The 15,042-nt window shown below is 39.5% G+C and overlaps 1 protein-coding gene across 1 annotated transcript in view; it reads left to right on the forward strand.

Annotated features, from left to right (window-relative positions):
• LOC106875049 (uncharacterized) overlaps positions 1 to 15,042 on the forward strand; it is a 45,047-nt gene extending 30,005 nt beyond the window's left edge. The window contains exons 3-5 of the mRNA XM_089341218.1: positions 2,940 to 3,129; positions 4,001 to 7,216; positions 14,552 to 15,042. Of these exons, the coding sequence (XP_089197344.1) occupies positions 2,940 to 3,129; positions 4,001 to 7,179 (3,369 nt within the window). The 3' untranslated portion in view covers positions 7,180 to 7,216; positions 14,552 to 15,042. The remainder of the gene's footprint in view (positions 1 to 2,939; positions 3,130 to 4,000; positions 7,217 to 14,551) is intronic.

Consider the following 15,042-nt stretch of genomic DNA (forward strand, 5'->3'; position numbering starts at 1 on the left):
TATATATATATATATGTATATATATATATATATATATATATATATATATATATATATATAATATATATATATATATATATATATATATGTATATATATATATATATATGTATATATATATATATATATGTATATATATATATATATGAGGCAAGACCTTCGTACATTGAGCCTCATGAGGCAAGACCTTCGTACATTGGGCCTCACCGAGGCGATGACTACGGACCGAGACCTTTGGAAATGGGCTGTGCGTGAGAAGACCCGGCAAGCCAAGTAAGATCGTTGACAGTGCCCCTGGACTGGTTCTTGTGCGGGTGGCACATGAGATGCACCATTTTGAGCGTGGCCGTTGCCAGTACCGCCTGACTGGCTCCTGTAGGATTTTCTCGCGAGATCGTTGCCAGTGCCCCTGGACTGGCTTGTGCGGGTGGCACATAAAAGACACCATTTCGAGCGTGGCCATTTTCGTGCGGGTGACACGTAAAAGCACCCACTACACTCTCTGAGTGGTTGGCGTTAGGAAGGGCATCCAGCTGTAGAAACTCTGCCAAATCAGACTGGAGCCTGGTGTTGCCATCCGGTTTCACCAGTCCTCAGTCAAATCGTCCAACCCATGCTAGCATGGAAAGCGGACGTTAAACGATGATGATGATGATGATGATGATATGCATATATATATATATATATATATATATATGTATGTATATATATATATGTATGTATATATATATATATATATGTATATATATATATATATATATATATATATATATATATATATATGTATGTATGTATGTATGTATGTAGGTATGGATGTATGTATGTATGCATGTATGTATGTATATGTATATATGTATGGATGTATGTATATATATATATATGTATGTAAATATATATATGTTTGTATGTATATATATATGTATGTATGTGTATATATATATATATATATATATTATATATATGAATATATATATATATATATGTATGTATGTATGGATGCATGTGTATATGTATGTATATATATATATATATATATATATATATATATATATATATATATATATATATATATATATATATATATAATACATACATACATACATATATATATATATATATATATATATATATATATATATATATATATATTTATATGAGGGGCATGGTTGTGGGTGTGGAGTGGGGTCTGACATATTTTAATGATATTAACTTATTACTATATCAGGGGACCAAAATGAGATTAGCCCTATTTTGATAAATACATTTGGCATTTTTACATAACCTATTACAGCATAAAGTTTAAATCCACCCCATCTCAAACAAACATGATCATACATATATATATACATATATATGTCTGTGTATGTGTCAGCTATATATGTATATATATATGTCTGTGTATGTGTCAAATTCGATGACAGCACTGCATGACTAGTATCCATGCAAGTGGAGCGCTAAGAGCACCATCCGAGCATGACCGTTGCCAAGGCCGCTGACTGGCCCCTGTGCTGGTAGAATGTAAAAGGCACCATTCAAGCATGATCGTTACCAGCGTCGCCTTACTGGGACTTGTGCCAGTGGTACATTCGAGCGAGGGCGTTGCCAGTGCTGCTGGACTGGCTCCTGTGCAGGTGACATGTAAAAACACCATTTGAGCCTGGCCGTTGCCAGTACCGCCTGGCCGTTGCCAGTGTGGCTGCTGAAAGACCTTATGTCTGGCAATGGGACTCTGCACCATGCCATGCAAGCAGGAGAACCCAGTCATGGTTGTCAGACAATTTCTTCAACAACATCACCCCTAACATCAGGCCACCTAACTCCCCAGACTGCAACCCCCTTGATTAATATGTGTGGAGCACAATTGAGCAAGAGACAAAAAAAAAACGCCTTGTAACACCAAAGGTGAACTGAAGGCAAGGATTATGGCAGCATTGACCAACTTAAACAAGGAGTCCATCCAGAAGAGTTGCAGGAGATTGTGAAGTTGTCTGGAGGCCGTGGTTGAAGCCAATGGCGATTTTATTGAATAAATTTACTCTTTAATATTTCGAGATATTTTAATGTAATTTTGGTAAATATATCTCTTAAAATGAGATGTCAGTTTTATTTTCATTTTTGCATAATTTAGACAACAATTTATTCACCGCACCCTGTATATATCATCATCATCATCATCATCATTGTTTAACGTCCGCTTTCCATGCTAGCATGGGTTGGACGATTTGACTGAGGACTGGTGAAACCAGATGGCAACACCAGGCTCCAATCTAATTTGGCAGAGTTTCTACAGCTGGATGCCCTTTCTAACGCCAACCACTCAGAGAGTGTAGTGGGTGCTTTTACGTGTCACCTGCACGAAAACGGCCATGCTCGAAATGGTGTCTTTTATGTGCCACCCGCACAAGAGCCAGTCCAGGGGCACTGGCAACGATCTTGCTCGAAAACCCTATATATATATATATATATATATATATATATATATATATATATATATATTGGAGCTATTGCCATATAAAAACCACTGGTGGTGGTGGTGGTGGTGCCACATAAAAAGCACCCAGTGCACTCTGCAAAATTTTGGGCATTAAGAAGGCCATCTAGCTGCAGAAACCATGTTGAAAACCAACTATGGAACCTGGTGCATTTCCTGGCCTTGCCAGTTCCTGTCGAACCATCCAACCTATGCCAGCATAGAAAACAGATGATGATATATATATATATATTTGCTAATATGTATACACAAAATTAATATAAACAGCAGGTTGCAATATATATATATATATATATATATATATATATATAACTAATCGTCTTGTATTTTCTTTTACCCAAAGTCAGGAACTTTTCAGCATCCCTCAAGTGTGTGTATGTATATATATATATATATATATCCCTTTATGTTATTTCTTTTTCTTATATATTATTTTTTTCTTCTTGCAGTGTATAGAATTTGTCCAGCTCTTCAACCAAAATGCCCATACAGAGGTCTTAATGTTGACCGTTCAGTGGCTGCAGATGATGGAATGTATGCTGTTTCCTTTCACACTTTTGCTTGGAGCTCGCTACAGACATGCTTTCGGACATATTTGTCGTTATATGTTCCTCTGTGACAGATCTGTCTGTGAAAAAGGTAAAAAACAAGAATTTTAAATTCGTTTCAGACACAAAATGGTATTCAGCTTTACAAATCAATTCTTTTTTTTTTTAGAAAATTCAGCTTCAACTTCCTTCCTTTTATAGTTGTTTATCTTTTTCATTTTATCATCATCATCATTATCATCATTGTTGTTTAATGTCCGCTTTCCATACTGGTGTGGGTGGGACAGTTTGACTGAGAACTGGCAAGCCAGGAGGCTGCACCAGGCGCCAGTCTGATTTGGCAGGGTTTCTACTGCTGGATGCCCTTCCTAACGCCAACCACTCTAAGAGTGTAGCGGGTGCTTTTACATGCCACTGGCATGGGAGCCAGTCAGGCGGCACTGGCATCGACCATGCTCAAATGGTGCTTTTTACATTCCACCAGCACGGGTGCCAGTCAGGCGGCACTGGCATCAACCGCAACTATGATTTCACTCGGTTCAACAGGTCTTCACAAGCATGGCATATTGTCCAATGATTGAAGGTTGCTTTTAAATGGGCCAGTTATGCGGCACTGGCATCAGCCACAATTACAATCTCACTTGGCTTGCTGGGTCTTTTCAAGTACGGCATATTTTGTTATCGTTGATGCTGTTTTCTTCTTCTCCTCCTCCTCCTCCTCCCCCTCCTTCTCACTACTACTACTACTATTATTGACATCACACAGTATCCAATATCGTTAAGTTGTTGATTGAAGATATTGTGTCTGCTGAGGGTTTGTACTGTTTGTCAAGTCACAACAAAAACCTCAGAAAGACAGTACTTTACACCTGATGATGATGATGATAACAATAATAATTATTATTATTATTATGGCTGCAGTCTAATTATTATTATTATTATTTATCTTTTTCTCTCTGCAGAATCAACCTGCAAGTTGCAATCATATCGTCTAAAAGCCCACATCCAGGAGCAAAATTTAAAATTACAGGAGCATCTAGCATCAAAGAATGACCAATCTCATCCAGGGAAACCACAAAACAAGAATGGGTCAGCGATGCCAACAGAGAAAGAGGTCACTCTGTCCTCAGGTCAAGACATGAAAACCCGCGTGCAAGCCGACGTGCACATCTACTCCACAACCCCTACTCGGCATCTGCTCAGTGTTTCAACCCCACGTCGGAAATATTCCCAGTCCGAGGCAAATATAAATTTAAACCTGGAACGTACTGCGTCATCATCTCTGTTGCCTGTCATTGCTGAGAAACAGCGGCAGAGAGCAGCCTCGATCTCATCTCCTGTTGAATCCCCAAAAGAGAAGCGACAAAGCCCTCCTTCAGCTTCTGTCTCTGTTGTTGTTCATGATGAAAATACTAAGAATTACAACACAAACAATAATAATGTTCATGGTGCCATGAAATCTGCAGACAGTGAATTGAACAGTTCAAAACCTTCATCGCCCGTCAATTCAGAATCTAGCAGTGCTCAGACGTCGGAACTGTTCGATGAAGATGACATTGCAGAAGTCCTTGATCGATCACCCTCACCACCACCACATCCACTGTCACCACCTCCACCCACGCCACCGAAAGGATGTGAAAAGGCAGTTAGCAGAGCACCAATTGCTACTAATGTAGCCGCCGCTAAGAGCGATGAAGCAAATGCAGTAATGAGCAGTAGCAATGATAAAATTAATCAAGGTGATGATAAAGATGTCCCAGAACCACCAACAATAACTTTCTCAGGAGCGGAGCCCGTACAGCAATCAACCACGACACAGGGTGAGATATGGACATCAAAATCTCAGTGTCTTCCCACAGCCCCATCTGGTGTGAGTTTTGATTTCCATAGAACAAAACCTTATTTCGAACCTATTTCGGAAAACTCTAGCATCATCAGTGAGGAGGCACATTCAAAAGGTCTCCAGTCAACGACTTTATACAAAACCAAACCCTTGTACATGCGCTCCGAATCCTTCCTCCAAGCAGTGTCTTCCAGTTCTGCTTATGGAAGCACTGCTAAACCAGTCAGCAAGTTCAAATTGCTGTCCAAAACCTTAATGTCTTTCAGCTGGTTAAAGAACAAGACGCTGCAGCCCAATTCCTCTTTTTCTCACCGTTTTGAATCCGCAGACAATTCCCCAAAGACATCGATGATTCCCATGTTTAGTCGCAAGAATAAACCAGAAGAAAAACCAGAAGAAGATCAGTCCAAATATACGCTAACGACGCCATCAGTATCTCAGTCTCGGCGTAAGAGTGTCACATTTAAACCGGATGATAGCCTGATGCCTGAGAAGGATGACGATGACTCAGAGGAAAAATCTAAGGAAGGAAACGACACGGTAACGATTTCAGAATCAGTCACGCTCTCTTCGACAAACTCAGTTACTTCGTTACTCGGTCAAAACAAGTCCGACGAGAAAGATCATAACACACTGACAGGAATTGCAAACCTGGGGGCTGATTTCACTGATGAATCTTCTGTAAAACCTCCAAAAGAGAATCAGAAAATCGATGGAAAGGATAAGGAGAAGTCGGTTGACGTCAAGAGGAAAAATGAAAATTACACTGACCACCACATTGAAGAAAGGCAAACAGAGAACAGCACTCCCCTCTATCAGTCAGAAAACACAGATAAACAGAAACCACAGCGTGAAAATACACCAGTCTCTTTACGGAAACTTCCACTTCCACCATCACATTTGTCTAAGATTGCAGCTGCTACAGACAAAAAAAAGGGCCCTCCTCAGAATCCATTGATCTCCCAACCTCTTGCTGTATTATCTAAAAGCAAATCACCACCTTTCCCTCCACCACCACCGCCACCTGCAGCAGCAACAGCAGCCCCACCACCACCACCACCACCACCACCACCACCACCACCACCACCGGCGCCTCCTCTGCCTTCATCCACTGCGAAGACAAATCTAGCAAGTCCTTCCACAAATTGCCTTAAAAATGCCGACAGTGAGACACCCAATAAGAATTCCCAGTCAAAGTCATCATCCCCTGAAGCTCAGATTCAGAAACGTCCGTCCCTCATCACCAATGAACTATTGGCCTCTCACGATATCATAAAACGTTTACGCAACCAAGCAGAAAAGCACATGGTGGAGTCGTCTACAGAGAACATGGACCTGAGCGACCAGATCAGCATTGATACGACAACTGGAACCTACCTTCAAAGTGATGAAGACAAATCTGTCTCCGAATGTGTCCAGGACTCTCTATTGTTGTCCAGTTTTAATCGAATGTATCGCAGTGTTTCAGACGAATCCATTTTCTCACACATTGGCAGTGAAACCAAAGAGATGCCACCTAGTCTCTCTAAAGCTACGGATGATCTAACCATGGCTGGTTTTTCTGATATAAACCGAAGTCTCTTTTGGCCCAATCTGAAAAATGCTCGGCAAGGAACTCGGTCGGCAAATGACCTTCATTTGATTGCTTATGTTCCGCCGATAGCATCACGAACCATTCCAGTACAGAAAGTTAAGGCTCTCCAAGCGACATCTCCGGATAGAAATGTCAACAAACCTGAATCTCCAGAGTATGAAACTAGTAAAAAACTTGAAGAAAATGATGAAAAAGATCAAGATGATATCAGCGATTCGTCATCAACAGATTCTTTGAAATGTTTGAAAATTCTTAAGAAAATCGAACAGGAATCTGATAAAGAAAAAGTAGAACGGTTACGACAAGAACTCATGGATGTCGACACGCTTCGAACGTCCCCGCTTTTTATACGGAAATTGGAGAAAGAACTGTTAGCGAGGAAAAGATCGGCTGAGAAAGTCGAAAAGCCTATAATGGCAAGCGTTCGGACTGTAGAAGGTCCAGAGAAGGTTTTACCACAAAAATCCATGTTTAACATTGATGATGGTTCACCAAGGTCTCTGAAGAAATTCCTTACCGAGGTTATAGCAGAGAGGCAGGATATTGCCAAATCTGCTGTTACATCCTCACCTTCATCACCATTTGCAACGGCACCTCAGTCACCATCCTACACATCATCACCAGCAAGAACAGACAACACGATTAATTCCGGCCAGACTGGCCATGGTATAAATGCCATTATTGATGTGAAGACAATTGTTTGAAAACAACCATTTCCGGTATCTGTGTTCTTTAGGAGAGGTAAGATATCTAAAAAAACATTATTATTATTTTTTTTTTTGTTGTCATTTTTTTAAAACCTGATAATTAACAATGTTATATAATTATTATTTCTAATTAGTGGAGGTTGTTCCTTGTACTAACTGAAATAGTTAAAAAAAAAACAATATCAATCATTTCCTCGCCCTATAATTATTTCTAATTAGCTTTCTAATGCTTACTATATTAAATATGCTAACACTAACTTAACTATTGTTTTTTCCTCCTCTCCCTCCCTCCCTCCTCCTCCTCCTCCTCCTCCTCATCATCATCATCACCGTCGTTGTCATCATTATCGTTGTTGTTGTTGTTATCATCATCATCATTATCATTCTCATTATTATCGTCATCATCATTGTCGACATCATCATCATCATCATCATCATCATTACAATCGTCATCATCACCATTTAAGGCATCTTCCATGCTGGCATGGGTTGAACAGTTTGACAGGTTCCAGTGAATCTGCAGGGCTATAATGCTGAGCTCCAGTGTCAGCTTCGAAAATGAGATCCTGATTGGACACCCACATCATCATCATCATCATCATCATCATGGTTCACATCATCATCACCAACTTCATCACCACCATCATCATCATCATCATCATTGTCGTCGTCGTCACAAAATTTTAATTTTTTTTTTTTTTGCCTGGTCAGTGTTATTTCAAATTTGCTTCTATCTAGAAATCAAAAGAAATTACTACTGTCCCCTTTAAGCTTTGCTTTTGTGACCTGGACATCAATGTTTTGAAACAGACCTCATTTCCATTACACATCAAACAGATTCAGCACTGAGTTGCTGAAGCAGAAATATCCTTATAGCAAATATTCTGCTCAAACCTCGAATTTGCTTGTTGTCTTTGGTCAGTAAGTGTTATTTTCTATCTGCTTCTATCTAGAAATCAAGGAGGAATTTGAACTTGGAACAGACGAAATGCTGCAAAGCATTTTGCCCCACATGTCAACAATTCTGCCAACTCAACACCCCAATAATAATTCAGAAATAATAATGATAATAATAATCCATTCTTCTAAAGGCACAAGACCTGAAATTTTGGGGAAGGGTCGATTACATCATCCCCAGTATTTCACTGGTACTTAATTTATCGACCCCTGAAAGAATGAAAGGCAAAGCCGACTTCGGCAGAATTTGAACTCGGAACATAGCGACAGGTGAAATACCGCTAAACATCTCATCCAGCGTGCTAATGATTCTGCCAGCTCCAAGGCCTGAAATTTGTGGGGAGGGGACTAGTCAATCGCATCGACCCCAGTATTTCACTCGTACTTAATTTATCGACCCCCGAAAGAATGAAAGGCAAAGTCGACCTTAGCAGAATTTGAACTCGGAACATAGCGACGGGTGAAATACCGCTAAACATCTCATCCAGCGTGCTAATGATTCTGCCAGCTTGACAATAAATATTCTGCGCAATACCACAGATTTGCTTGTCAGTTGTTTGACCTTAACTAGTTGAGATGTCTTTTAGTAGCTGACAATATGTGCTTCTCTGATCAGGAGCAGAAGTAGTTGGGGAATATCACAGCCATATGTTGAGAGGAATTCTTAGCGATTTGAATAATTCACCTCAGGAAACACAGGTGTTTCGTTCATCGTCTTTAAACAAGTATTATTCAGGGACCTTTTGAGCGGAATGGGCTACTCGACCTGAAGAAAATTCTAACTGGGCCCCACCTGCGAGGTCATGCGCTGTTTATCTTGATATGAGATCACCATTTCGCATACATATGGTTGTGATGCATGTGCCTGGTGTACCTGTATCAGATGGGTAGTCTAGAGGGGTATACTGGGCTTCTTATGTTTTACCCCAGTGTCACTTTGATGGCATGCACTGCTCTCTCACTCGATAATAATAATAATAATAATAATAATAATAATAATAATAATAATAATAATAATAATAACAATAATAATGATAATGATATATTAAAAAGACCTATCAGAGTTGGCATAGCTGTGTACTTGTATGTCAACGTGAATCAATGATGTTAATTGGAAGATCAATACTATGAAATTGGCTGCACCTCGTCAATAATAAAAGATGACATCCAACCGAGTGATTTTATTTATAGCCTATTCTCTTATTTGTTCTACAATAATAAAGGGTGTTGTTGTTGTTCTTCTTCTTCTTGTTATTGTTGTTGTTACTGTTTAGCCACAACCTGCTCAGCCAGAGCAGAGATTATCCCATTTTTCGTTTTTTTTTGTTTTTTCTTTTGTCAGACTTAGTGACTAAGGGCCACAGTATCCGATGTCTCCCCTTTCATTCTTAAGACAGTAGGGTGCAATTTGAGGATAATTTAACTGATATTTCTCACAGACCAAGCAACCACCTTTAGGCAGGCTGCCTGCTGCCTTGTTAATGATGTTGTGTTTGTGTTAAGAGTACATCCGACAGGATGGTTTGTTGCAAGGGGTGGGTAGTCGGGTGACAAGTCTGGCGTAAATTTAGACATGAAGGCCATACTGCTGCGTGACTCAATTAAATTACACACTTCAGTGCATAGAGTGCAGTTCATTTGTTGTACACCTGAGCACTGTATACAACAAACTCAGCAGCACACCTGCGCCTGTCCTCGTTTTTGATCCCTCCTCTCTCTCTCTCTCTCTCTCTCTCATACTCTCTCTCACTCACTCTCATACTCTCTCACTCACTCTCATACTCTCTCTCTCTCTCTGGATAACCATGTACCTCCTCTACAACAAGGCACCTGTTTCTGCCTCTCTGTCACATTCTAACCTTTCACCATCTGACACAAGATCCCCCTCCTCCAATACCCCCTCATCTCTCAAAATTCCTTGTTTTGCACATTACTTGGTGACCCTGCCAGTGTTGGTGCCACTTAAAAAGCATCCAGTTCACACTGTAAAGTAGTTGGCATTTGGAAGGGCATCCAGCTGTAAAATCCATGCCAAAACTAACCTTGCCTGTGCTTGTGCCACATAAAAAGCACTAAGTCCACTCTGCTGAGTGGTTGGTGTTAGGAAGGGCATCTAGCTGTAAAAATCCTGCTAAAACAGTTACAGAAGTCTGATGCATGCTTCTGTTCGGCTGGCTCTTGTGAAACCATCTCACCGCCAGCATGGAAGGCAGACATTAAACAATGATGATGATGATATATATATATATATATATATATATACACACATATACAAGCACATGCACAAACAAATATATACGTACCAGCATATACATGCATAATTATATATAATAATCGATGGAGGAAACGGAAAACAGATTTAACGAGTCTTTTTATTAGTTTGATAATTATTTCAACCCATCCTGCAAATGTCCATTATGGGTAGGATATTGTGCATATCTAATTGTGTTGCATCAATCTGTGCAGTTTGTGTCATATCAGGTACATGCATAAAAAAGGGGATGTCCCTTTAGATATACTGGGTTCTACCAGGCATGTTGTTCATGCCCACTGTATTTTGGTGATAACAGGCTAGTTTCCTTCCTTGATTATTAACTCAATGAACACTGCAGAATTCCTGAGGTAGATCCAGGGGAAATGTATCCTAACTGCGGATAACACCAGGTAGCCTAAACTGTGGATGTGCTTTACTCAACACACTAATTGACATATACCCATTAGTCCCAAAAAATCACACACACACACTCTTTTATTCTTTACTTGTTCCGGTCATTTGACTGCGGCCATGCTGGAGCACCGCCTTTAGTCGAGCAAATCGACCCCAGGACTTATTCTTTGTAAGCCTAGTACTTATTCTATCGGTCTCTTTTTTGCTGAACTGCTAAGTTACGGGGACGTAAACACACCACCATCGGTTGTCAAGCGATGTTGGGGGGACAAACACAGAGACACAAACATATACACACACACACACACACATACATATATATATATATATATATATATATATATATACCGGAGTAAGTACATAAAATGTGCAACAAGGTGAAAAAAAAAAAAAGAGTACTCAAATACCAGAGATAGAGTAATAATATGCTTTATTTAAAAGCAGCAGAAATATAACAAAAGACTGTTACTTGGAGTTTATATATATATATATATATATATATACGACAGGCTTCTTTCAGTTTCTGTCTACCAAATCCACTCACAAGGCTTTGGTCAGCCCGAGGCTATAGTAGAAGACACTTGCCCAAGGTGTCATGTAGTGGGACTGAACCCAGAACCATGTGGTTGGTAAGCGAGCTACTTACTACACAGCCACTGCTGCGCCTATATAGCCATACATGTATGTATTTTATTATTTCAATTCTTTGCAGTATTTTCTCAGTCTCTCTCATCTTTCCTGACAACAAATACAATAATTTTTTTTTTTTGCATAATTATTTTTATCCCATTCTGATGATGGAAAGAAACAAAAAAAGAAAGAAAGACACACATCAAAGTATTTGTAAAGAAAACAAATCCTGCTTTTAGTTCCCTCCCACCATAAAACAAATGATTAACAACTGACAAAAGGACTACTTCGTTAGGCTTTTGTTTGCTTTCTTATTACTCTTTGTGTGTGTGTCTGGTATTGTTTATTTATTGCTTTGTACATTTGTTTCTCAGTTCAATTCTTGCAAAGCTCAACTTTCATCACCATCGTCGTCGTCGTCATTGTTATCGTCATCACCACCACCACCACCACCACCATCCTCACCACCACCACCACTATCATCATCATCACCACCACCACTATCATCATCATCACCATTACCATCACCACCATCCTCACCACCACCACCATCCTCATCATCACCACCACCACCAACACTATCATCATCATCATCATCATCACCACCACCATCGTCATCACCACCACCACCATCATCATCCTCAACTTTCTCTATGTTTGCGTGACCAGCCCAGGGTCTTACAGAGACGAGTTGTGTCCACAAGGGCGCAGTGAGTATGGAAGAAAACAAGCGAGCAAGGCAAGTGGTGCATGAATGTGGCAGAGTTAGCATTTTGTGTGCATGAACCATGCGTGCGCAAGACCAGGCGCTGAAGAAAGGTGCATGCGTGTGTATATGCAACAATACGTTTTCAAAGTGAAAGAGAAATATATATATATATATATATATACATGCAAAATGTGAATAATAATATAGAACATTCAAAAAAAAAGATATGTAACGGAACGGCCTGCTCGTGAAATTAACGTGCAAGTGGCTGAGCACTCCACAGACACGTGTACCCTTAACATACTTCTCGGGGATATTCAGTGTGACAGTGTGACAAGGCTGACCCTTTGAATTACAGGCACACCATAAGCAGGAAGTAAGAGTGAGAGAAAGTTGTGGTGAAAGAGTACAGCAGGGTTCGCCACCATCCCCTGCCGGAGCCTCGTAGAACACAACACCCGGTCTGGGAATCGAAACCGCGAGTCCGCTGCCCTAACCACTGGGCCATTGCGACTCCAGTTGTACCGATAAAAGGTTTTAATTGATGTAGCGATGTGTGTTATGGTGCAACGTCATGATCGCCAGTTTGTAACAATAAAAGTTTTTAGGTGAAGTCAAGGGTCACCAATTTGTAACAGTTAGATTTTAATTAGTGTATTTACCAATTGTAACTGGTAAGATTTGTTAGGTACACAATATTATGAAATGTCGGAGTCAGCAGATGTGACGATAAAAAATTGTTGTTATAACGACATGTTGTAGGATGCGAAAGATGAACAATACATGAAGTTTTAAGGAAATATTTATTTACCGTTACATTACAATACCTTGCCTCGGCGGGCAGGTTATGATAGATCCCAAAGCATGCGAAGTAAAGTTTGTGTTTGTGTTCTCTTCATTGTTTAGTAGTAATTACAGAGAGAGATAGAATGATGTAAGAGAATAGAATTAGAACTAGTGAGAGTTGTAGGGTTGTGGGACGTTGTCTCACAGTTGCTGACAGTAAACTTCATTTCTCCCTCTGACCAAGAAGGTTCTATTTCGGCCTAGCTAAAGGCATCTGGGAAATGTAAGACTGCTGTAACAGAAAAAAAACATTGTTCCACCGTGGTAAAAGTTCTGTTGCAGTGTTAATTTAAATATGGCCATGGTGGATCGAATCCACTTCAGGCATGCAAGATCCACTACATATAAATATTTTAAAATGTAACTACATGTGGATTGTTGGCGATTTATTTCTTCCATCTTCCTTTTCTTTTAGACTTTCCTGTCTCCTATTTGTACTCAAAACGCAAAACACCCTTTCTCTCCTCTGAGTGTCTTATTAATGCTTTGCCCACGTCCTTGTGTTGTTCTTTTTCTTGTCTTTTTCTCCATTTTTTTTATCAACTATATATACATATATATATATAATATACACACACAGACACACATTAATTGATTATAAAGTCAATGTTTATCAAAGCATATTTTGCTTTCAAAATTCAATAGAATCTACAGACAGCATTTAATATTTTTATGAACACCTATCTGCAAACTGATGACTGTTCTGGTCCAGACACTGTTGATAATGTGAAGTAAAGCAATTGCAAATATCAAGAAACATTTCATTTGCTATTTGTGTCCATTCTTGTTCAATAGCTGCTTTCAGTTAGTCAACTGTTGTCTCTTTTGTACCATAAACTTTATCTTTTAAGTATCCGCTGCACGAAAAATAAACTAAGTGATATGATGTCTAATGAATACAGAACATCCAATCCACTTGTTTGGCAAAATCTCATCGAGGTTGGCCCTTACATTGTTATGGTAGTGTGTGTTGGGGGCAGCCCCTGTTAGATAGTTAGGTACTTTATGGTGTGCAGCCTCAACCTCAAATAAATAAATGTAGAGAGGAGTGTTAACCTTCAGATGTTAATTAAAGCATGAGGACAATTAATTGAGCATTTGGTTGCCCTAGCCCTGTGTGTGCATATAAGGTCGACCTTGGCAGAATTTGAACTCAGAACGTAGTGACAGGCAAAATACTGCTAAGCATTTCGTCCAGTGCGCTATGGATTCTGCCAGCTCACCGCATCAATAATAATAATAATAATCCTTTCTACAATAGGCCTGAAATTTTGGTGTTGCGGGGGCGGGGGGGCAGTCAATTAGATCAACCCCAGTACACAACTGGTACTCAATTTATCGACCCCGAAAGTATGAAAGGCACAGTCGACCTCAGTGGAACTTGAATTCAGAATGTAGTGATGGGCAAAATACTGCTAAGTATTTCATCCAACTTACTAAGGATTCTGCCAGCACACCACATTGATGATGATGATGATGGTGATGATGATGATGGTGATGATGATGATGGTGATGATGATGATGATGATGATGGTGATGATGATTTTTTTCTTATTCAGGCATGAGACCAGGAATTTGAAGAAGAGGGTGTTTGTTGATTGCATAGATCAAGCTCGATTCTTGGGAGGAACTTGGTTTTATCGATCTCCAGAGTCGACAAAAAAACGAACGTGACCAACCTCAGCAGAAATTGAACACAGAAGGTAAAGCACCGGAATAAATAATATGCATGTAGATGTTATTAACTTCCACTGCCATCGTTTCTTAGGTGATCATCGTTCTTCCAGGTAAAAAAAAAGAAAAAAAGTAACAGGGAGTCTGTTATAATCTTTTGTATTATTTAATTCTTTTATCATCATCACCATCATCATTGTCATCATCATCATCATTATCACTGTCATAATCAGAAAGCAAAGAAAAAAACTGAGGATTTGTTTCTCTTCCTGAAGCCTATAAAGACCAAAAAAAAAAATTGTTTTTTGTTTTAAAAACAGGACGTTTTTTTAAAATTATTTTCCTTTGATTTTCATTAATTAAATAGAAAAACTTA

This window comes from Octopus bimaculoides, chromosome 24, assembly GCF_046866305.1.
Source record: "Octopus bimaculoides isolate indiv1 chromosome 24, ASM4686630v1, whole genome shotgun sequence".
In the NCBI taxonomy this organism is placed as follows: Eukaryota; Metazoa; Mollusca; class Cephalopoda; order Octopoda; family Octopodidae; genus Octopus; species Octopus bimaculoides.